We start from the raw sequence: 24,410 nt of genomic DNA on the forward strand, positions 1-24,410 counted from the left end.
TCTCTCTCTCTCTCTCTCTCTCTCTCCGGCACATTGCCTGTCACCTCTTGAGAGCCAGTCTGCCTATGGCGGCCTTTCTCAATAGCAAGCCTTGCTCACTGAGTCTGTACGTACTCAAAGTTTTCCTTAAATTTGGGTCAGTCACAGTGGTCAGGTATTCTGCCACTGTGTACTCTCTGTTTAGGGTGTGGGGGGGTTGTCAGTTGGGCTATCAAGATGGCTGACAGGGGGGGTGCTCAGAGGGGGTGGGATCTCCTGGGCTTGGGGTTCTTAATTTGTCTGTCCTGCTGTGATGTCGAGGCTATGGTCAGGGTCTGAGGTGGACTGTTCTGCTGGCTTCTCTGTGGGGGTGGCCAGGTGTCTAATGGTTTGTTCTCTGTCACACATCATTGTTTTCAACTTCTCCTTGAGCACTTTCACCTTCTCCTCTAGTGCTCTGTTCTTCTCCTGCTCCTTCTCCTATTGATATTGTCTCACCACCTCCAGCTCTCCAGGTCTGGTTGAGGGGGTGTTGTTGAGCTGGCCTATTTGTTGTGCTGACTGGAGTGTGTTCACCTGCTCTTCCAGCTCCACCTGCCTTACCTCCAGCTGGGTGAATGTATCCTTCATTTCAATAAAGTAGTAGTTCTCTGTGCTGGGAGGTTGACTTTCTGATTGGGATTGCTCGTCTGTGGGGTTGTATAATGAACAGGTCTGGTCTGACACGCTCGGACCTGGGGTATCTTTCTATAGAGAGAGCTTATCCTGCTAAGCTATCGCTTTGATTGTGTGAAAGTCCAGCTGAAACTGTTTGGGGTTGCCCTGTACCATTACTGTTCCAGACATGAACAGGTTGACATTGGCTGACTCAGAGTCCTCGTTGTCTAATATCCTGAGTTTCCACCCATCGATAACACCACCCCCTCTTAACAGAGGGGTAGTGTGTTAACATAGCATTGTGCCATGCCAGGAGATGGTCTGTGTGGAAGATTAAGTTGCTTATGTTCCCATTTTTATATTAGTAATCAAAAAGTGTCTTGTTTTTCCATAAGGAGCTTCTTTTTGTACTCTTTTTTGTGCCTAATACTTTTTTACATCCAGAGTTCACTGTATTGTAATGACCTCTGAACATCAGGAAGGGACTTCAAAGGCGGGGTAGGCTGTGAAACTCTCCTGCCATTGTTAGGCTCAAGGGCTTTGACACCTCTCATTTCACACCTCAGTGCTAATTGAAATTGCAGTCAGATACGTTCTGTCCTTGGTAGCCTTAACTTAGCATTCAGTCCTTATAAAGTAAAATATATCATTGTAATGTATTTTCTTCTTTACTTTAAACGTGGCTTCAGACTAAACATTACTTACTCAGTTCCAGGTTGGATGGTGTTTTCAGGTTTATGTTGTTTGTTTGCCAGAGCATTTGCTGTAAAGCTTGGAAATCTTTGGTAGTAGGAATCCTTCCAGGTAATTTTGTCCAAAATCGGGGTTGTAGATTTTTAGTTTTGATTTGGAGTGAAAGTTAAAAAAAAATCAAAGTTTATCTAACTCTAAATCTATCTTTTTGTAAAAACATGCTGAAAATGCGGGAGCTCATCTCTCGCTCTCTCTTTCTCTCTCTCTCTGTCCCTCTCTCTCCCTGTCCCTCTCTCTACCTCTCATCATGACATCCCCAATGTGGAAAATGGATCTCTGTTTGTGTATGTAGTCGTCTGTAGAAGTGGATGTGAACGCACACACAGTGCCTTCAGAAAGTTTTCACACCCCTTGACTTTTTCCACATTTTGTTGTGTTGCAGCCTGAATTTAAAATGGATTAAATTCAGATTTTGTGTCACTGGCCTAAACACAATACCCCATAATGTCAAAGTGGAATTATGTTTTTCAAACATGCGTACTAAAACCTCCCTTTGTCTGTGTTAATCTCTGCACGCTCAACCCAACACCTCACGGTTCATCACAGTGTGTATGCACAGCATGTGAGAGTTTACACATATGGTTGCGCAATGTAGTGGTTCTCAACCCCCAATCTAATTTTGCTCTGCCCAAAGTACCCCCTTGTGTGAACCTGATCATTAGGCCAATGTTCTTATGGGTCTTTCCAAGTACCACCTGTGGCTAGCCTAGGTACCCCAAGGGTACAACCTTAGGTTAAGAAGCACTGGCATAATGCATATGCTTGCTCACATAAGTTTGTGTATGTGTGTGTGTGATTGCACAATGTGTATGTGTGCTTGTATGTGTGTACCTGCATGTGTGTACTGTGTGTGTATGCATGTTTGTGTGTGTGTCCTACCTGGTAATACAGAGCACCACCACACAGATGATGGCCACCTGCAGAGCTCCGATGATGGAGGCGATGAGGACGTAGCGCAGCTTGCCAGAGCCGGGGACCACGTAGAGCACATTGTACTCCTTAGTTTCACACTGGGGCCCGCTGAAGCCTGAGTGACAGCTGACAGACACTCACACACACACACACAAACAAACAAACAAACAAACAAACACACACACACAAATAAGCACATACACAAAGGTTGATGTTAGTTTGTGTACATGACACATGTGTGGTGTTTGCATTTGAGGTCACCACAGTGTACAGGCTAATGTGTGTCTTTAAATTAGTGCTTGAAGTAACTGTACGTGTGCATTATATCTGAATGCGGTAGTTGTGAGTATGTGTGTTGGGAGGGGGGGGGCTAAAAGCGGTATATTTTAATCATTATGTCAATCTCTCTAAATCTCTCTTTCTCTGGGGAGGTTGTTATCCACCAACACCTGCATCCCCCTGCTCTGTACAGACACACACACACACACACACACACACACACACACACACACACACACACACACACACACACACACACACACACACACACACACACACACACACACACACACACACACACACACACACACACTTCTCAGTGGGTCATTTCTCAGTGGGACACATGAGGGTGAGCGAAAGTCAGACTACTCTTTTATCCCCTCAACCTTAGCTATTTCTCTCTCGCTCCTTCTCTTATATCTTCTCTCTCTCACCTCTCTTCACTCGCTCCCTTCTATTTCCACCTCTCCTTTACTCAACCTTACCATTTCCCTCCCACTCCCTTTTCTCTTTCCTCACATATCTTTCATCATGATGCAGTGGACAGGTGTACTGAGAGCAAACTCTCTGTCCGCTCACAGTTATTCCAATGGAGAAGGATGAAGTGGTCCGTAGACACTGATATAAGATCAGTTTGGCAATTTTCTCCTTAATGGTTAAGATTAGGAATTGTCATTTGGATAAACTGATCCTCGATCAGAGGTAAAATATCAACTTCTACCTCAAACCTTGAACAGGGGCAGTATTTATCAAACATCTCAAAGTAGAAGTGCTGATCGAGGATCAGTTCCCCCCTGTCCATGCAATCACAAAACTGATCCTAAATCAACACTCCCATTCATCAAAACACTACCTCCTCCATACAGCTGGTGGTGCCAGAGACCTTCCCCTATTTTTCCCATTCAACTATCACCACTATTCACTATGCAGGGCATGTAGGCTTGAAGAGCTAGGGGGTAGAGCCATGTTTCTGTGAGGGGAGAGATGAGAAGAGGCTAAAGCCCTTTGGCTGTGACCGCAGCACAATCCCACTGACCTCACAGGTTAATGGGCTTGGCCTGGCCATGGGCCTATTACTCACCCAGAGGGCTGGACGGGGCACAGGTGATCAGGGGTGTATGTGTGTGGGGAGGGAGGGAGGGAGGGGGGTTTCTGTGTGTGTTAGTAATATTAGGTATATGTCTTGTGTGTGTATGTGTCAGCATGTGTGTGTGTGTGTGTAGGTGGGGGGGGGGGGGGGGGGTGAGGTTGTGTGTGTGTCACTATCAGTGTTGGGGGTAATGCATTACAAAGTAATACATTACACTAATAATATGACATTTTGCGGTAATTAGTAATATAACATAATATTATATAATAATAATATATAATAATATTACAGTTACTGATCAAAGACAGGTCATCGTTACTTTGTTACTTTTGTTATCATTCCCTTCCTATTACAGATTCTAATATTTTTGTCCTGAGTCTGACGTCCTCTCACCAAGTTCCTGTTTACGCACGCACTACTACTAAACCGCTTTAGTCAGGGAGATGAAAAATGTCAGAAGCGTCTAAAACATTGAGTTTCTCAGCATGGAAGTAGTAGCAGTTAAATAAAGGTTAAATAAAAAATAAAATAAAAAGTACTCCCATTACTTTGATTTGGAACGAGAACAAAATGACGAGAATAACTGTAAAATGTAAGCTGTGTCCAGGCAATAAACACCTCTCCACTGCTAGAAATACAAATTCCAATATCTTGAAGCATCTGCAAAAGCAACATGTCAACACAAAAACTCATAGAGAAAGAGCCCCGAGGCCTGACTACTGCTGCTAAAGATGACTGTAGGCCTACCTCATCGAAAAACAACCTAGGCTACATTTTAATCGTTCAGGAAGACAGCCTGTAACCCAGGGAGAGCTGAACAAGCTTGTGGCTGGGTATGTAGTGGAGGAAACGCTGCCCTTATCCCACGGTAATGTAATGTAACGTTGACATTGTATTGATGCTGATTGGTTGATAGAAGGGAGTTTATTTATTTTATTTATTTGTATTTAGCCTTTATTTTATCAGGGAATTATACTGAGACCAAGGTCTCTTTCTCAGGTGAACCTTGAATTACATAAAGGACAGAAAATACCCACATCAAAATGCAAGCTTTGCAGGCGCCCGGCCCACCATAAGGTGTCGCTAGAGCGCGATGAGCCAAGTAAAGCCCCCCCCGGCCAATTGTGTGCTACCCTATGGGTCTCCTGGTCACGGCCGGTTGTGACACAGCCTGGGTTCGAACCCCAAAAGCCCCAAAAGACTGCTTTTCATCTATTCAGATGCCCAGATATTTGTAAGCAGGGACACAATCAATATGGACACCGACCAAAGAACATAATTATATCATCAGTTATTTTTATGCACTCTAGAGAACAAAATATACTTTGTTTTACCTGTATTCAATACAAATGTCAGGTCAATAAAGTTTTTCTGTAATACAATGAAGGTAACCGTGGGGCAATAGCATACACAACAGTACCTGGCATATAAATGCAGGTTACAGTTTTTTACAGACATGTAAACAGTAAAAAGTACAGGACCAAAAATGTACCCCTGCAGGACGGACACCTTTCGTAATATCCAGGAAACATGATTTAACAACATTTAATTTTTAAACCATTTACATGCAGCCTAGAACAATTGAGGAAAGGCTCTGAATTAGCAATGAGTGATCAACAGTATTTGAAAGTCTTTGACAGGTCAATGAAGAGGGCAGCACAATATTGCCTTTTATCCATACAGTTAACCACATCATTTATAACTAGGACTGCAGCAGTGAGTGCTATGACCTGGACTAAAACCAGACTGATGTACATTTAGAATACATACATAGGGCCACCAGCTTTGTCAAGGGGGGGTACATGGGCCGCCTTCCAAACCTTGGGGATAGTGCCAGATGTAACCGTAAAAAATATGGGTTAATGATTCAGCAATCAGGGGGGCAGAGAGGTGCAGCAAAAATGGATAAAGCATATCATCCCCAGTGGATTTTCTTTACATCAAGGCATCTAGCACATCACAGATAGTAAATTGTTCAAATTAAAACAAAGATTCACTAGAAGATGACGGGTTAACCGTCGAGTCAACTAGAGGCTGGCAGAGGGAAGAGCAGTCGATTGACTAACCAGGGTCAATTAAACCACTGTTTTCCTCAAATAAAAAGCCTGCCGAGATAAAATTATGATTAAAAGCATCACTTATTCCATTATTCTCAGTTATGATGCCAGAGTCGGACAGAACTTGCTTTGCCAGAGGAAGAAGAGGAATGTGTCCGCTTCACGACATTTACTGTTTTCCAAAATCTAGAAGGACCACCAGCAGAGCCATAGATAGAGCTTAAAAATGAGCTTGATTTAGCTTTCTTAATACATCTGTTTCTCAATTGTCTGAAAGATCGACAGTCCACTACAGTCAGTTTTCCTTGCTTTGGCCCAGGCCTGATTTCCCATCTGAATGAGCTCAGATAGCTCAAAAGAAAACCAAGGGTTAGATCTATCTTTCACTATAAATTGTTTAAAAGGAGCGTGTTTATCTGACAGAGAAATATATATGGAGAAATGTTCTAGAGCCAACTCAAGATCAGGAATACAGGAGATAGTGGCTAAATCAGAGTGGAACGTGTCATGTAGTAACCCTTGAGGAGAAAACTTTTTTAAATGTCTCTTCTTAACCTAATTAAACAAGGATTAGTATTTTGCTGTATCATATCTCTAATACATACTATGGGACAATGATCACTGAGATATATGCTAACACTCCACTAGAGAAATATTGATGAGAGTTATTATAAGTGGTGTAAAATAAAATAATTAAGTAAAAAACTTTAACCCTCCTGTTGTGTTCGTTTCATGTTTTTTAATTCTGTGTTCCCGGTCCAAAATGACCGCCCCATTATAGCTGATTATAAATCCATAATAATAGACATATTATCACCTAATGTTGTGTTAGATCTTTTTATCAACTTAAGTTCTTGTGAATATTACAAGTTTTGAACTTCCAGTTGCTATTTATGGCCTGTAGGACTCATTGACCTGAGCTCATACAACTCATCTTTGAGTTTAAAAAAGCATAATGTATGGATCATTTTGACTACTGAATGGATTATTTTGACAAATACTCAGAAGAAACATATTGTTTTATTTATCACAGACTACTTGTGTCAAAGTTTAACAAGGACTCTCCTCACCAGTGTCATGATCAAAGACATGATCAAGAGCCTCACATACAGTATATCGTTTGGTCATTGTGCTGCCACAGAATGAATTGTAAGCAAGGCCTTAAAAAAGCTTTATATACCAGAGCTGTGAGAAAAGTTCTATATAATATTGAAACAATGTTGCGATTGTTTGTGAGAATGCCAACAGGTGTGGTTCCCGTGGGGGAAAGATTCTATTGTGGAAAGGTTCCCGTGTGTGTGTGTGTGTGTGTGTGTGTGTGTGTGTGTGTGTGCGTGTGTGTGTGTGTGTGTGCGTATGTGTGGTCAAACACACATGCATGTGGGGATGTCGGGATCTGGGAGAGGAAGTGTGTCCATCTGATGAGCAGAGATGTGCCTGAACTCAATTATATACACTAATTGTAGTCTCACCCATTCATTTCTAATGACCGGTCATTTTTGACCGGGAACACCACAGGTGTACAACAGTTAAATAAAATACCCAAAATGTAATGAAAATTATCTAAATGTAATTTTGTGTGGTCAGATGCCCTGTGTGGACCCTTATGACAATCAGATTAAAACAATAAGAACTTTTTACAGAGAAAACTTGTAAGTCGGTCCAATTCGACCGGAACACAGCGGGAGGGTGAAAGTACTACTTAAGTGAGGACAACTCTGAGGACAAAAAAGGCGTTAAACACTCGGATATATCACCAATAGCATCAACCATGGCAGCAGAGGGGCGGTAAATCCCAGTAACAAATACATGTTTATTCTGGTTTATGGACACATCTACAACCAGGAGCTCAAATTTTTTGGGAACAGAAATATTTAAAGATTGGGACGCCATGGAATTAGATTTTACATATATGGCCACTCTTCCGCCTTTCTGTAATCTGCCACATCTAACTACATTATAATAATTTACTTCAATGTCTTATCAAATACAGTACCATTTCACCATGTTTCCCGGAGAACCAGAATGTTAGGACACAAGTCCTGTACCCAAATATCAATTGTATCCATTTTTTAAATCCTACTTCACACATTTAGGTGCATTAGCCCAAGCCCCCTACAAGATTTTAAGTCAGGTATTCACGATAATCCCTGCAAACTGCCATGACGACATAATGCCATAATTCCATTTCAACAAATGTTCTCACTAAATTAATGTTTCAATGAAAACATGTTGTTAATCTTTTCAAATATGTTGGCAACCATTTAAAAAAAAGCTTAGCCTTGGGCCTAAGATCAGCCCTAAGTAGGGAGTTATCACACGATAATCTCCGGGTTCTCATGCCTTATTGCTTAAATATCAAACTTTTTTGGAGTAACGACCCCAACACTGGTCACTATGTACTGGGATGTGTGTCCACACATATGCGTCCGTGTGTAGGCCTGTGTGTGCATACCTGCAGGATGGCACAGACAGTATGTTGGGATATTCACACTCTCCGTGGACACAGTAGTTCTTGTAGTGCTCAGGACAGGGGATGTACAAGCCTATGGCCACCTCTCCTCTCTGGTCCGGCTTCTCTTCTACACACGCACACGCACACACACACACGCACACAGCACAGAAGAACTGAAGGTTAGGGATAAAAATGATAGGATTGAAAGGGTAAAGGTGAGTGTCAGTAATTTAGCATAATAGCGTAACTGCTGTTGATCCGATTAAAAGCTGTGTAAATGACATTTATCCACCACTGACATCCCTGATGCTAATAGTCGGCATGTAATTCAATTTGGCCTGCGTCCCAAATGGCACCCTTTTTCCCTATATAGTGCATTACTTTGACCAGAGTCATATTGGCCCTTGTCAAAAGGACACACATTAAACTGTCTGCCATTGTTCACGTCATTCATGGATCCGACACACACACACACACTTTACCACCTACCTGAGTAATCTTTCCTGGCATAGTGTCCGTCTCCGGCTTTGGTCCCTGTCATGATGTCACCTGAGAAGGCATAATACAGTCTAAGTAGGATTGCTGATCTAGGATCAGGTCCCCGCTGTCTATTTTTATTCATTGTGATCTAACAGGCCAAACTGATCCAAGTTCAGCACTCTGTGAGTCTTGCTAGGGACAGAATTACAGTTCAAAACACAAAACTGACCTTGAACCAGTAGCTAGGGTAGGACAGTACCTCACTTAGGAGTTAAATTATCTCATCTTTGAGAGTATCATGTGGATTACAATATTTAGGACAACGTTTCAGGATTAAAAGACAAATTATTATAATAATAAATATCCTCTGAGCACTCTATTAAACAAAATAAAAGGAATAACAAACAATTAAAAGATAACAAAACAACATAATATATAGATTTATTTATAGTATATGTTTTTATAGGGATCATGATTTATCTTATGCAAATTATCCAAACCATTTAATGGTCAGTTGATTATTGCAATACAAACCTCAATACAATTTAATTATACCTTTATTGATTCATTTGATGGGTTTCATTCCAAAATGCAATATTTGCATTTCGGAAATGTTAATAAATTGACATTGATTAAAGACACATCTTGTGAAAGTGATAGAGCTATTATTTTTTCATCTTACGATGACATGAAATATACTAAATAACCAAAAAGTATGTGAACACCTGCTCATAGAACATCTCATTCCAAAATCTGAGCATTAATATGGAGTTGGTCCCCCCATTGCTGCTGTAACTGCCTCCACTCTTCTACGTAGGCTTGCGGGGACTTGCTGCGGGGACTTGCTTCCATTCAGCCATAAGAGCATTAGTGAGGTCGGGCACTGATGTTGGGCGATTAGGCCTGGCTCGCAGTCAGCATTCCAATTCATCCAAAGGAGCTTGGTGGGGTTGAGGTCAGGGCTCTGTGCAGGCCAGTCAAGTTCTTCCATACCGATCTAGACAAACCATTTCTGCATGGACCTCGTTTTGTACACTGAAGCATTGTCATGCTGAAACAGGAAAGGGCCTTCCCCAAAAAGTTGGAAGCACAGAATTGTCTAGAATGTCATTGTATGCTGTAATGTTAAGATTTCCCTTCACTAGAACCAAGGGGCTTAGCCAGAACCATGAAAAAAAGCCCCAGACCATTATTCCTCCACCACCAAACTTTACAGTTGGCACTATGCCTTAGGGCAGGTAGCGTTCTCCTGGAATCCGCCAAATTCAAATTCGTCCGTTGGACTGCTAGATGGTGAAGGGTGATTCATCACTCCAGAGAATGCATTGGGATTGCTTGGGATTGCGCACAGTGATTTTAGGCTTGTGTGCAGTTGCTCGGCCATGGAAACACATTTCACAAAGCTCCTGACGCACAGTTCTTGTGCTGACGTTGCTTCCAAAGGCAGTTTGGAACTTGGTAGTGAGTGTTGCAACCGAGGACTGATGATTTTTAAGCGCTACGCGCACCAGCACTCGGTGGCCCCGTTTGGTGAGCATGTGTGGCCAACCACTTCGTGGCTGAGCCGTTGTTGCTCCTAGACGTTTCCACTTCACAATAACAGCACTTACAGTTGACCAGGACAGCTATAGCAGGGCAGATTTCTACGAACTGACTTGTTAGAAAGGTGGCATCCTATGACGGTGCCACGTTGAAAGTCACTGAGCTCTTCAGTAAGGCTTTTTAAAAAAACGTTATTTAAGTAGGCAAGTCAGTTAAGAACAAATTCTTATTTATACAACCCATTCTACTGCCAATGTTTGTCTATGGAGATTGCATGGCTTTGTGCTCAATTTTATACACCAGTCAGCAACGGTTCTGGCTGAAATACCCGAATCCACTAATTTGAAGGGGTACCCACATACTTTTGTATATATAGTGTATATGGCAAGGTCATTTTATTTTAGAGAGACTAATAATCATGTTTTGTGACAAAACGCTATACAGTATATTCACCCCAAACAACAGAAACCCAATAGAAAAAATAACCTTATTAGGTTTTAAACAGTAACGCTACATGTAATTAAGTATCAATACATAAATACATATAAAAATAATCTATTAGTTTCAACTATATTGTGCAAATATCACATAGACATTGTATCCAGAGGGTGAACAATGTATACAATGTGAGTTTTATTTTTTGGACATTTAACATTTAAAAACATGCTCTGGAACTTTGGTGTCTACTAAGTCTTTTTTTAAACCCATTTTGGGCTGGATGTGTCAATGTGTAGTTCATACATGCATAATCTCTGAGCAGAATTACTGTTTTACCTCAATTAGACACGAAATCCCTAGTTTGAAAGCGATTGTTTTCCTGGAAGATATGCTCTGCCACTTTCCTTACATTTTCCCCCAAGTGGGCCAGCCCCCTAGCAATTCGATTTCCAGCCAATGAGCTTCAGCCCCTCGCCATTTGCATGACAGCTAGCAAGATGCACACACAGCAGAGAGAGAGAGACAGAGAGCAATCAGGTGGTGCACATATCTGCACATATGTGACGTAGTACGCAATTTTCATGGGCCACTTTTGGCTTGTGAGCACTACTTTCAGAACTACTGGCTAAAAAGTATACAACAGTACCGGAGAATGTCTTGAAGCAACTTTTGAAACATTTTATGGTGGTTTTACAGATTTTTTCGATAGGTTAAATCAAGGGAAGATTTTTGAGTTAGATTATATACACGTTAGGGAAGGATTTAACGTACAATAAGGGCATTTAAGTCTGTCACAATTCATTTCCCGGTCAAGGATGGATTGATTCTTATTGTCGTAGTGACACAGCCCACTGTTTGCAGCCTCCCTATGTTTGCAGCCAGTAGCCTATTAAGGTTACATTGTGTGGGAAAATATTTAGAGAAACCTAACTTATGACTGAACAGACAAATATAATGGAAATTATTTGCCTAATGACTCAGTTTTGCGCCTGAGGCAAAAACCATATAGGACGTTCCATCCATCTGGACAGTGGATATAGCCAGCCATATACTTAGAGAGTTGGCCCAACTTTCAGAATTTTGAATATTGTTGTAGATCAGTTACATAGTCTTTTTTAATATTCCCAATGTAAATGAATGTTTAAGTGCCATGTAAATGGATCATAATGTTCATTCTGTTAATCAGAGCTAACATGGCTGCCATTGAATGTTGTAGTGTCATGTTAATGCATCAATATGCAGAAGCCTCAAAAAGTATGAGAACAGCCATAACTCATACACATAGAATAGGACCCATGAGCCTTCATTTCAGATGACATAATGGAAATGTGAAAAATATGGAATCAAACCCTTCATTTGCAATGAAAATCTAACAAATGTTGCTGACACAGAACCCAACCACAGTGCCAATGCTTCATTATATGAATTGGGTTCTAAGACATAATGATGGTGTCTTGTTGATGTGGTTGTGTTGTTTTGCTTTGCACTGGATCAATTGTTGGACAAAAGAAAATTACAAAGGCCCCAATTGCTGATAAAGAATATGAACATTATATTCAAGGACAGGCATGTTTCCATGTCAATATTCTGCAAGAGGAGGTTTTGATGGTTGTAAGGAGTTTGAAACATGCCTATAGCACACATTTTATATTTGCAATTGATTGGTCGCCTAAATTACCAAATATTAATGTAATTTAAAATGCATTGAATATTAATGGGGCCTATATTACTAAATATTAACGTAGAAAGAGGAGAAGGGAGAAGAAGAAAAAAGATATACAGAAATAAGTTTCGTATACCGTAGTAGCTATATCTCACCTTGGCAGTGGCCCAGGTATTTGACCTCGATCCGCTCCTGCTTCTGACACGACTCCTCCTTCACCTGGCAGGGGTTGTCATAGGAATGGCCATCCGAGGCGCAAACTGGGTTGAAGCTGATGTGGGAGCAGTCGATGTTACACACACACCTATTGCAAAGGATGGTGGGACACATCAGTAGTGGTCACACCAAAAAAATAATAGAGTGATAGAGAACTGGAGTTCTTCAGGATTTGTCATTCAGTGAATCAGCACCTGTTGTAGTTGTGGGTGTAGGTGTTTATGTTTTTGCTTTATGTGCACGATTCAACTTGTTTCTTTGTGGTGGATACTGCCTGTTTTGTTTTCCATTTTGTCCATGAATTTCACTTTATATCTCAGTCGGAAAGTCTCGATGTGCATCTGTGTGTGTGTGTGTGTGTGTGGGGGGGTGTACAAGTACAGTACCAGTCTAAAGTTTAAACATACCTACTTATTCCAGGGTTTTTCTATATTTTTACTATTTTCTACATTGTAGAATAATAGTCAGGACATCAAAACTATGAAATAACTTGAGAGAATGCCAAGAGTGTGCAAAGCTGGCATCAAGGCAAAGAGTGGCTACTTTGAAGAATCTAAAATATAAATATAAACATAAAAAACACTTTTTTGGTTACTGTCACGGTTTTCTAGGTGTGAAGGAGAGTCGGACCAAAATGCGGCGTGGTAAGTGTCCATGGTAAATCTTTAATAAAGAAAGTACTGAACACTGAAACACTATACAAAAACAGTAAACAAAATAACAACCGTGAAGCTAATGCGAGCTGCGCTGAAACAAGCCATCAACATAGACAATCACCCACAAACAAACAGTGCAACCCAGGCTACCTAAGTATGATTCTCAATCAGAGACAACTAATGACACCTGCCTCTGATTGAGAACCATACTAGGCCGAAACAAAGAAATAGACAAACTAGACATGTAACATAGAATGCCCACCCAGCTCACACCCTGACCAACCAAAACATGGAAACATACAAAGTAAACTATGGTCAGGGTGTGACAGTTACTACATGATTCCATATGTGTTCTTTCATATTTTTCATGTCTTCACTATTATTCTACAGAGTAGAATATAGTAAAAATAAAGAAAAACCCTGAAATCAGTAGGTGTGTTCAAACTTTTGACTGGTACTGTATGTATGTACGTGAATGTGTATATGTGCATAACTGACTGACTTACTGACTGACGGTGTGTGTGTGTGCGGTCTTCATTGAAACGACAGTGTGTGAGAATGTGCGCGCATGAGTTAGCGTGTGTGTGTGTGCGTGTGACCCAAAGTGCTCAGTGAGCATGTTCAGCAGAAATTACACCAAAATTGCAGTCCCTAGACAGTTCTTGCTGAGTAGCTCTGAACGTTAGACACTGTAATTATAAATCTGTCATTATACTCTGCTCCTTTTTTATTTTCCCCTGGCCCAGAGCCGTCTATGAGGAAAGCACTGGCCTTGCTTCATACCCGCTCTCTGCCCAATTTGCATACTGCAAACACACACATAATCACAAACACATAAACACTCTCGTACATAGAAATATAGATATACATACTGTGTAATGTGATGCATGACCTATATGCACACACACACTCTCGCACTCACAAACAAACAAATAACGCATACACAATCCCCCACCTATTATTACCACATACACGTGAATGCACACACAAAGACCCAGAAGTGGCCATGCTTTCAGAGGCTTGCCATCCCGAGTGGCCATCTGTGGCGGTCATCAAGGATAATGTCTGTAGGCCATGCATTTTTAATAGAGCTTCTCACTTTCTCCACAATAGGCACTACCACTGCAATACTGCACTGCGTCAACACACACACACACACACACACACACACACACACACACACACACACACACACACACACACACACCCTCTCTCTGGCCTACGTGTGCACACACACATAATATACAAAGGTGATAGGAATGTGGATCTGTGTTTGTGTTTTGCTTTTGTTGTTGTTAAACATTTCTGTATGTCTGTACATTTCTTCATGGCTTTTGGAAGACTTGTCCTTGGTGGGCTAAAAAATATCCTAATAAAATAAAATCACACACACAAACGTATACTGAGTGCACCCACTTTTGCCCTCAGAACAGCCTCAATTTGTCGGGGCATGGACTCAAACAGCTGTCGAAAGTGTTCCACAGGGATGCCGGCCCATGTTGACTCCAATGCTTCCCACAGTTGTGCCAAGCTGGCTGGATGTCCTTTGGGTGGTGGACAATTCTTGATACACACGGGAAACTGTTGAGTGTGAAAAACCCAGCAGCGTTGCTGTTCTTGACACACTCAACTGGTGCGCCTGGCACCTACTACCACACCCCGTTCAAAGGCACTTCAATATTTTGTCTTGCCCATTCCCCCTCTGAACGTCCCACATACACAATCCATGTCTCAATTGTCTCAAGGCTTAAAAATCATTCTTTAACCTGTATCCTCCCTTTTATCTACACTGATTGAAATGGATTTAACAAGTGACATCAATAAGGGATAATAGCTTCACCTGGATTCACCTGGTCAGTCAGTCATGGAAAGAGCAGGTGTTCCTAATGCTTTGTAAACTCTGTGTATATCGAGACGGAGAGAGAGGGAGCAGAGATGAACAATAAGAGCATGTATTGGTGTGCCTGTGTGTGAGGAGCACTTCTTAGTAGGATGTGTCTTATTGATTTGCACAGTGCCATGTGGTTTACCCTCTATCTAAACTCAATGATTGCCTGCAGGCTTCCTGTGTACCTGTCCTCTAACGGCCACTTCCAGTCATGCACACACACATGTACACACATACAAACACATGAAAATACACACACAAACAGATGCACATACAAATGCACACGGATACACGAATGCACACACACACAAACGCAGACAGAGGTACGCACACAGGCAGACACACACTCTATCACATAAGCAAACATACACACAGACTTTGATCCTATGTGCACGCAAGCAGACACACACCACACAAACACACATCATTACGTGCATGCACACACAGTCAGTGGCTAAACCACTCGGCACCCTTTCCTAGCCTCTTCCATGTCGTGCAAAACCACAGCTATAAACTTTAGTGCTGCTGAATATAACATTGATTTTTTATAATCCCCAGCCTCATATTTCAGAGTAATCCTTCCAAAGGACTGACAGACAGAAAGAGGAAGGGAGGGAAGGAGAGAGAGGGATAAAGAGAGTAGGGGGTGAGAGACAGATAAAGAAAGAGAGAGGGGAAATAAAAAGAGAATGATAGTAAGAGACAGAGAGAGAACAATGGGAACAGAGGGAGTGAAGCACGTTTGTGGCACTGAAGCGGGACTGAAGCAGGACACACACAAACAAACAGATTGGAATGGGGAGAGCGTGTGTGTGTGTGTGTGTGTGTGTGTGTGTGTGTGTGTGTGTGTGTGTGTGTGTGTACAGAGCAGGGGGATGCAGGTGTTGGTAGGTAAGGTGTCGGGGCCATTAAGTCTGATAAAGACATAATCCACCTTCCCTCTCTTGGTCTGTGGCACTCAGTCCATCCACCCTTTAAAGCCTATCCTCCCATGGGGCTGAAGAAGTCAATGGAGTTGAATTAAGGTTAAAAGAGGTGGACTGATGTGGCACTGAAGTGCTGAAAATCTAAATGGTGTCCCATAAGGGGATTAAGGGTTGCATAAATGTGGTAAGAAACAAAAATACATTCACTCATTTGGTCATTCGCTCATTTGTTTATTAATTTGTTCATTCTTTCATTAATTTAACCACAATCAATTTGCTTATTGCTGAGTGCTGTGCAGAAAGGCATCGGTTCCCATTTTTTAAGACTTTATGTAGCAGAAATGAGTCGGGTACATGGCTGCTCATGTTCTTGTGATTAGGTAGTCCTGCATGCCACTTCAACATCAAGGAAAGGGAATGTTCACTTGGTTTAATGGTCAAGACATTGATTTCTACCATGGGAGACCAGGATTCAGATCCCTCCCATGACATTTAGTATGACCCGCCTGGGGATTGAAACCCTCCCAGCCTCCTAACTCAGGGTGGACACGAACTACAAGCCTACTGAGTTGGTACTACTGTTGCTGTTAACTTCCTGAATGAGTTGACCAGCTGTGCACTAACCCTGAGGTTTACTTACCATACATCCTCAGCGTCCACATCGCACTCCGCCCCAAACTGGCATATGTCACAGGTGGACGTTTCCTTCTGCCCAGTCTCCGCCGACCCCTCACCTCCTGAAAGTGAGAGAGGGAGAGAGAGAGATGAGCTCCTGAGAGAGATATGTCTAACCGGTCGAATGCCTTAATTTTGATGTTTTCTAACTTCGGAAGAATTAATTTCATCGATGTACTGTATTTGATTCATTCTCGCTGTTATAAAAATATTGTCAGCATGCAGCCAGGAAATCCCTCTTGTTTCAGAGCGTGTGTTCACTACATGACAGGAGCAAGTGCACAGATCTCATGCACTAAATTATGTCATGTTAGAATGTAAGGATTTTTCTCCACTGGGAGAAGACTGCAGATATTAGCATGTATGGGCCATACATTGAAAAGTCGAGTCCACACGGAAGGTTGAAAAATACAAACACAGTTTTCAAGATCCCGGCTAGTCTCTTTAAAGGACATTTGAAGGTCCACATTTGGTCAACTGGCCACTCACAACAACATGTGACATAACAACATGGTTATTTAATAAACGTATTAGTGGCCCATGCAGGTTCCATGGTCCAATCCACTAAGCCTTTGGTACCACAACTATCACATAAGGCCCCATATAGACACCCATATAAACAAAGTGGTTCAATAAGATCCACACTACTTCTGCCCAAAAAAATGTGAAACCCATTAGGCGAAAATCTCACAAGTCCTCAATCCCACAATGTTACCATGACCCCTAGCAACCGGAGCCAGGCGTCTCAAGTGCCTCTACATCCACCGTATCCAACAATCAGCCCATACTGTCTCTCTGATGCCTACTTTCCCTCCCTCCTTTCTTCCCTCTTTCCCTTCCTCCATCCCTCCCCGTCTCTCTCTGTCACCTGAAATCCCTGCTGATCTTTCTGGAGTCTCTCCTTTATTTCATCATGATGATATCTTTTCTGCAGTGCGCCGGCGGCTGGAGGGCTTAGCCCCCCACCGGTGCATAGCCACGACTCATCAGTACCGGGCGGGGGAAAAAGCAATCTGCCCAAACTCAAATTGCGTATCCCTCCTCTGAGGATCCCTGGTCCCCTTTCCCTCTTCCATCCCGGCCCTCTATTACTGAGTGCTATTTTTAAAAAGGTAGGGCCCGTGAGGAAGAGAAAGAAGAAGCAGGGAGAGAAGTATCATCTCCCAGTACCACATCCTTAATTTTTCCCCCACCCTGGATTGTTAGAGTTGTTCCCTTGTGGTGTTTGGAAATAACTTTTGGACTGGATTATCCTGGTTTATAGTCTAGCCTTCATCTGGTTTAGTGCCTGTTTGACCTGGTTTGTCCTGGGTTGACCTGGTTAGTCTGTTTTAGTGTTCATTACATTAAGTTTTGTCCTTGTTTTGGTCTGTTCGCTGTTTGTTTTGTCTACTCTCTTACATACAGGTAACTGCCAAAATATTGAAAACACAAGTAAATGAAGGATACAAAGTATCTGCTTCCACACAGGTGTGGTTCCTGGGTTAATTAAGCAATTAACATCCTATCATCCTTAGGGTCATGTTTAAAAATGCAGGACAGTTCAATATTTTGGCCATTCATTTAGCTACCATGCTAAGCTCTTATAGGATGACAATGTCACATTCCACAGGGTATGAGTGGTCACTGAATGGTTTGATGAGCATGAAAACGATGTAAGCCATATGCCATGGCTGACTCAGTCACCAGACCTCAAACCAATTGAACACTTATTGGAGATCCTGGAGCGACGCTTGAGACAGCGTTTTCCACCACCAACAACAAAACACCAAATTATGGAATTTCTTGTGGAAGAATGGTGTCACATCCCTCCAATAGAGTTCCTGACACTTGTAGAATCTGTTTGGTCTGGTTAGTGCTTTTTCGTCTACTCTTGGGCATATATGGTCTGGTTAGTGCTTTGGTTTGTGACCCTTTTCTGACTGTTTCGGTGCCTATTTGGCCTGATATTTTCTGGGTTTGTCTGGATAGCACTTTCTCGAGGTTAAGTTCTCTCTGCTTCAGCAATCATTCTTACCATGTACATGCATTTGTCACAAAGTCCTTACACACCAGTAGAAAGGATAGAAAGGTAGAGAAAAACAAGAAAGGAGAAAGTTTCCTTGCAGTGAGAGTTTGAAAATTTCTCCCCGTTCCTCAATTTTAGTTTGAACCTGTGTCTGTGCCCTCAGGTCTTGGCAGAACATACATACCCACACACCCACCCACCCCTCCTGAATGCTTAAGACGCTCTCTCTTTTCCTGTCTCTGTGAAGACAGAACCCAGTCATGCGAGAAATGTGTATATTCTGTATTCATGGGACTACTCTATACCTTAGATCTCTCCAGAAGGTAAGGTGAGCCTCAATTATCTTTGTCTGCAAAGCAGTAACAACACAAAGATACCAACTGCAACTCAAACCAGAGCAAATATGCAAAAACTTTGTATCCCTCAATGGCAATTTAGACATTTAACTTTATTTCAAAATATATCATACAAATTATACAAAGGTGTGTGTTGTGTTCAAATAAGGGTTCAACAGACTTGAGGTTGACAGTTCAATTATGTTGTTCATTTTCCTATCCAGGTTGAATTGATATGATTGACTGCTACTGATTGGATTAGCATACGCAACTCATAGAGGGCTGACACAGATGTCTTCTACTTTCTCTGTTCTATAAAACTTTCAATAGTTTTATACCGAAACTGCATTTCAAACTGCATCCTTTGCCTCTCTGTATTGTGTCAAACGCTTACGTACACTTCACACAAATATTCCCGCACGACGCACGCACACACACACGCACGCACGTACGCACACATGCACACATACCTCTCTCCCCACCCACCCTACATTGTCAGTACAATTATGAAGTGACTTGGAACGACAGGCAGTGTTTTTACCCTCTTTCCCTCATTCCCTTTTTCCTCCCAAGTCCCCACATCCCAGACTACGGTAGATCTGTGTCTTGGTAGCAACATTACACAACATCTCCCCTGTTCCTGTCTACTATCCCAAGTGTCAGGAGATACAAGAAGACAATGACTGTAACAATTAGCCATGTTTGTGTTCTTCACATCTCCCGGTATCGATCGGAAACAGAGGCAGACCAGCCCCCCCCGACTTGGAACCATTAGTAGGGAGGAGAGTTGAAGATACTACGCAGCACTGGGTTATAGTAATAACACCCCTGCCACACACAATGGCACGCATGTGTGTATGCACACACACTAATATACACATTAAGAAGCGCACACGCACACACACACACACACACACACACACACACACACACACACACACACACAGAGAGAGACATACAATCAATCTTTACAAAGGGGAGGACAAAGAGAGAGAGAGAGAGAGAGATAAATGACATGCCAGAAAAGACATGTATAGTACAGTTAGATTTTGTTCTCAATAATAGAGCTCCCCACATTGACCAAGAGCCCTCTCTCAAACGAGACAGACAGACAGACAGACAGACAGACAGACAGACAGACAGACAGACAGACAGACAGACAGACAGACAGACAGACAGACAGACAGACAGACAGACAGACAGACAGACAGAGAGAGAGAGAGAGAGAGAGAGAGAGAGAGAGAGACCGATGAAGAGAAAGAGAAAGAGCGAGCGAGAGACCGATGAAGAGAGAAAGAGAGGCAGAGCGGGAGATTTAGGGCACTACAGCACCACCCATCACAGGGATGATGAATGAAGCCCACACACCTCTGAAAAAAACACAGCGGTTCAAGAGCGACCTTGGTTACAAACACAGAGAGAGGGGAAAGGCACACACACGCACAAGCACACGCACACATACACACACTCAAACACACACAAAAGGGTGCATCCACAGATGATGAGGACTGTTGCTGGTGTGTGGTCACCAGGACAATGCAGCTTCAGAATGGAGTAAACCATATGGTTCCCTGTTATAACTGGTTGATCTGTAGTGTCAAAAGACACCATGCTACTTTTAATACTTGAACTGGCAATTAGCCAGTGTGCATAAGCAATGTGCAAGACCTCAATTCAAACAAACCAAACCAACAAACCAGTATGTTTTTCTATTCAATTGATATAGCAGAATATGATTGGCTACTGCAGAAATAGCAAGTAGACTCCTGAAATGTAAATGTTACACGTTTTCAGGATAAAGGGATATTGATATTATAACATTAAGAACTGTGCTAGGTGAGCCGTTCTTTTCCGTGCCTATGCCTTAGTATGGTGCACCACATCAACTCCAGTGTGACACTGCTGCACTCAAGAAGTTCAAAGAATTCAACTTTGAAATGATTTGAATTTAAAAGTTCAAATACTAACACTGTCAAGACCTGCTTGACGGAATCTTGCCGTTTGGTGTAGGCTACTTCCAGGTCGAGGTCATTGATAGGGACGACGCAATCATGAACTACACAGAGTAAAGGGCTATACACCATCTGAACCATAATCTGTCTGTACTGAGAAACCATCCATTATTAGAAGACTTGCACTGAATTAAACGATTAAAACAATCAATCAAAATGACATTATCAACGGGCGGATGCCCCTAAGCATTGAATCTACGAATCTGATACACAGGTCCCACGTACCAAGGAATAGAGGCAGCAGTCAAACAATCCATAAACATAATGGACATTGATATTGAAAAAGGTGAAAGATGATACCACTGAAGCATAGATTCAATTTTTCCATTTCTTTTCTTTTTTCTTCATTGTTTATAGCACTTTTTACAAAGCCATTTGTCACCAGCAGCCTAACAAAAAGTCCCTGCCTGAATTCCCAAAAGCAAGCCAAGGGCGACAGAAGAAATGACAGGGATGACAAAATGACAAAGAATATGAGACATGGCGATAATGACTGCGATGTAAATAATGATACTATTAAGGGATTTGATGAGAAGCAACAGCAGAACACAAAACTAGCAAATATCCCGCAGGGGAGGGTGAGGAAAGTGGAATTTCTATGAAAAAGAACCATCAAACATCTCAAGCTTCCATTTTCATAAAAGGAAACATGCATATATTACCTATACTTTGTATACTGTATATTACAGCGACATGTTCAATTGGTTTCTATGCCATTGGTAAATTATCATTTCATCATTTCATCAAATCATTTCAAAGGTAGAAAACAATTATAAAATAGAGGTTTCAAAACAAAAAGATTAAGGGCAAGTGCAAATGTCTAAATTGGTGATGACATGTTTAAGCTTCGTTGTTTCATTTAATCTGAAACAGTGACAAATACCATACAGCTCTAAATTATGTGTGGCCTTTGAAGAGTTCACCATTATATTTATATATAAGGTTGTTGAAAATGTGTGTGAGCTATAGGCTTGCCTACACACTATAGTGCAACGGATTGGATGACTGATCTATCCTAAACCATTAAATGACAAAGAAATACTTTGAGGGACCCCAGGATCCTAATATTGACAGTGCTAGATGATTTAATGGGTAATTCTCATGCTTTAGCACGACCCAATCATGAGCTGACACCTATCACTCCACAAAGAGGCGTGCTCTGGAATACTGATGAAATTATTAAATATTGTTAGAACAAATACTTTTTCATGGCTTAGTAGACAGTGACACCTTCTTTTACAGCAACATTCTACTGTATTTTCACAATGTTTTTCAACTGAGATAATGCAGGGACATTATCCCTTTCCCGTACTCAGACTTTAACCCTGTTCCTGGACTAAAATGCACTATCAATGGACATTTTCCATAGACCCAATGAAAATCATGATAGGTCCAAATCTAACTTCAAACATGGTCTGGAACACATACTGCATGTCAGGCTCAAAAATGACTTCGGAATTGGACGTCTATCCATGTCCTGAGGACTTCGGGAAATGCCTATATAACTGGCCACTAAGGGAAATAGTAAATCAAATCTAATGTAGTTATTAACATCAAGTAGGCTTGGGTCTTGCTAGCGTGCTGTGGATGGGGGTGGTGGATGAGCATAATCCCATGACTCTGGATCCCATGACTCTGAATCAGAAGGTTGTGGACAGTGGTGGACACTCGTTATTATTTATTTTATTTTAACCCTATCCCAAACCTTAACCCTTACCTTAAAAATTTGGAATAAGTGCCTAATTGTTATGTTTTAACCCTATCGAAAACATGAACCTTCTAAATTTGACCTTTGGAGCAACTTGTAAATTTGACAAGAAACAAAACAATATTTGAGCAGGAGGACTCAACCCAGGGTGTCAAAAACACTTCAGATTTGACATTTGGACCAACTTCGAAATTTTACATTTGGAGGAACGTGTATAAATGTCAAATTCTGCAGTTAAATTCATACATAATAGTTACAGACTACTAATGTGGAACAACATATATCAGAAAAACAACTTGGTTTACTGTAGTTAAAGAATTGTTATTTTCTATATTGCTCCTTAACCTCACTAGAGTACGTGGGACGCGAGCGTCCCACCTGACCAACATCCAGTGAAATTGCAGAGCGCCAAATTCAAAAACAGAAATACTCATTATAAAAATTCATAAAAACATACAAGTGTGAAACATCGGTTTAAATATTAACTTCTTGTTAATCCAACCACGGTGTCAGATTTCAAAAAGGATTTACAGCGCCTAGCAGACAAATCATTACAAACAGTTATCAGCCAAGTAGAGGAGTTACACAAGTCAGAAATAGCGATAAAATTAATCACTTACCTTTGATGATCTTCATATGGTTGCACTCACAAGACTCCCATTTACTCAATAAAAGTCCCTGTTTATATCCAAAAACCTTGCATGTTTTGTTCAGTAATCCACAGGCTCAAACGCAGTCACAACAGACAGACGAAAAATCCAAATAGTATCCGTAAAGTTTGTAGAAACAAATTATGTTTATAATCAATCATCAGGTTGTTTTTAGCCTTAATAATTGATAATAACAGCTTGCCACATAAGTGAGCCTTATTCAGAGTTAACACAATTTGTTCTGACTGCCTAGTTATTTCTCTCCCTATAGAGAACCCTATAGTTTGCTGCTTGTGTGATCATCTCCAGTCTATTTTCCTTTCTGCAGTTTTTATCTAATTTGTTTAATTACTATGTTCAGGTCAATGCTGAGTTCAAGAGAATCACCACAACCCCACCCCAGTCCAAATTTCTTTCTCAACTTGAAATACACTCAGATGACGTGCTGAAGTTGTTCCAAAGAAGAGGAGGACAGCTGGGCAGAAGACTCATATCAATCATGGCACCTATGGCTGATGTAAGAATTCCTTATGCTTCAAAAGACACATTCATATGTAGTTCTACACCAAAAGTTTATTCGAAAATCCTTCTCTTTTCTTAGAATAGCAACATAGATGTCGGGAAGAGAGTGCATCATAAAGGGAGTGTGTGTGTATGAACAGAACCTTGTTCAGAAATGTGTGGTATGTTAACAGATTTAAGTGTTTACTTCTTCCTTCTTCTTTCGCTTCCTCTCCTGTTCCGTGCCACCATCATATTCTATCACTAGCTATTCTATTACTGTGTCATCTCCTCTGTCTTCCGTCTTATTTCATTAGCTGCGGTTAGATGCACTATTCTTTTCTTCTGAATTTTATTATTCAGATGTGTCTTATTTTATTTGCATGAATGCTGCATACAGTGATCAAATTGGCTATGTCTCAAATGTAATCTGAATGGAAATCTTGGTTATAACCACTTTTAATTTTATCCTTGTAATAGGCGGAGTTGCCTATTACACGAAATTGGGGGTAAAAAAAAAAACTCAAAAC

At 41.4% G+C, this 24,410-nt stretch overlaps 1 protein-coding gene across 1 annotated transcript in view; it reads right to left on the bottom strand.

Moving 5' to 3' along the window:
• LOC110501288 (tomoregulin-2) overlaps window positions 1-24,410 on the bottom strand; it is a 138,937-nt gene that overhangs the window by 3,850 nt on the left and 110,677 nt on the right. Inside the window, exons 5-9 of the mRNA XM_021578736.3 lie at window positions 16,632-16,728; window positions 12,461-12,609; window positions 8,672-8,731; window positions 8,183-8,309; window positions 2,269-2,427 (exon numbers count right to left, since the gene is read on the bottom strand). Coding sequence (XP_021434411.1) covers window positions 2,269-2,427; window positions 8,183-8,309; window positions 8,672-8,731; window positions 12,461-12,609; window positions 16,632-16,728 — 592 coding nt within the window. The remainder of the gene's footprint in view (window positions 1-2,268; window positions 2,428-8,182; window positions 8,310-8,671; window positions 8,732-12,460; window positions 12,610-16,631; window positions 16,729-24,410) is intronic.

Source organism: Oncorhynchus mykiss, chromosome 22 (assembly GCF_057628025.1).
Source record: "Oncorhynchus mykiss isolate SJ-2025 chromosome 22, ASM5762802v1, whole genome shotgun sequence".
Lineage (NCBI taxonomy): Eukaryota > Metazoa > Chordata > Actinopteri > Salmoniformes > Salmonidae > Oncorhynchus > Oncorhynchus mykiss.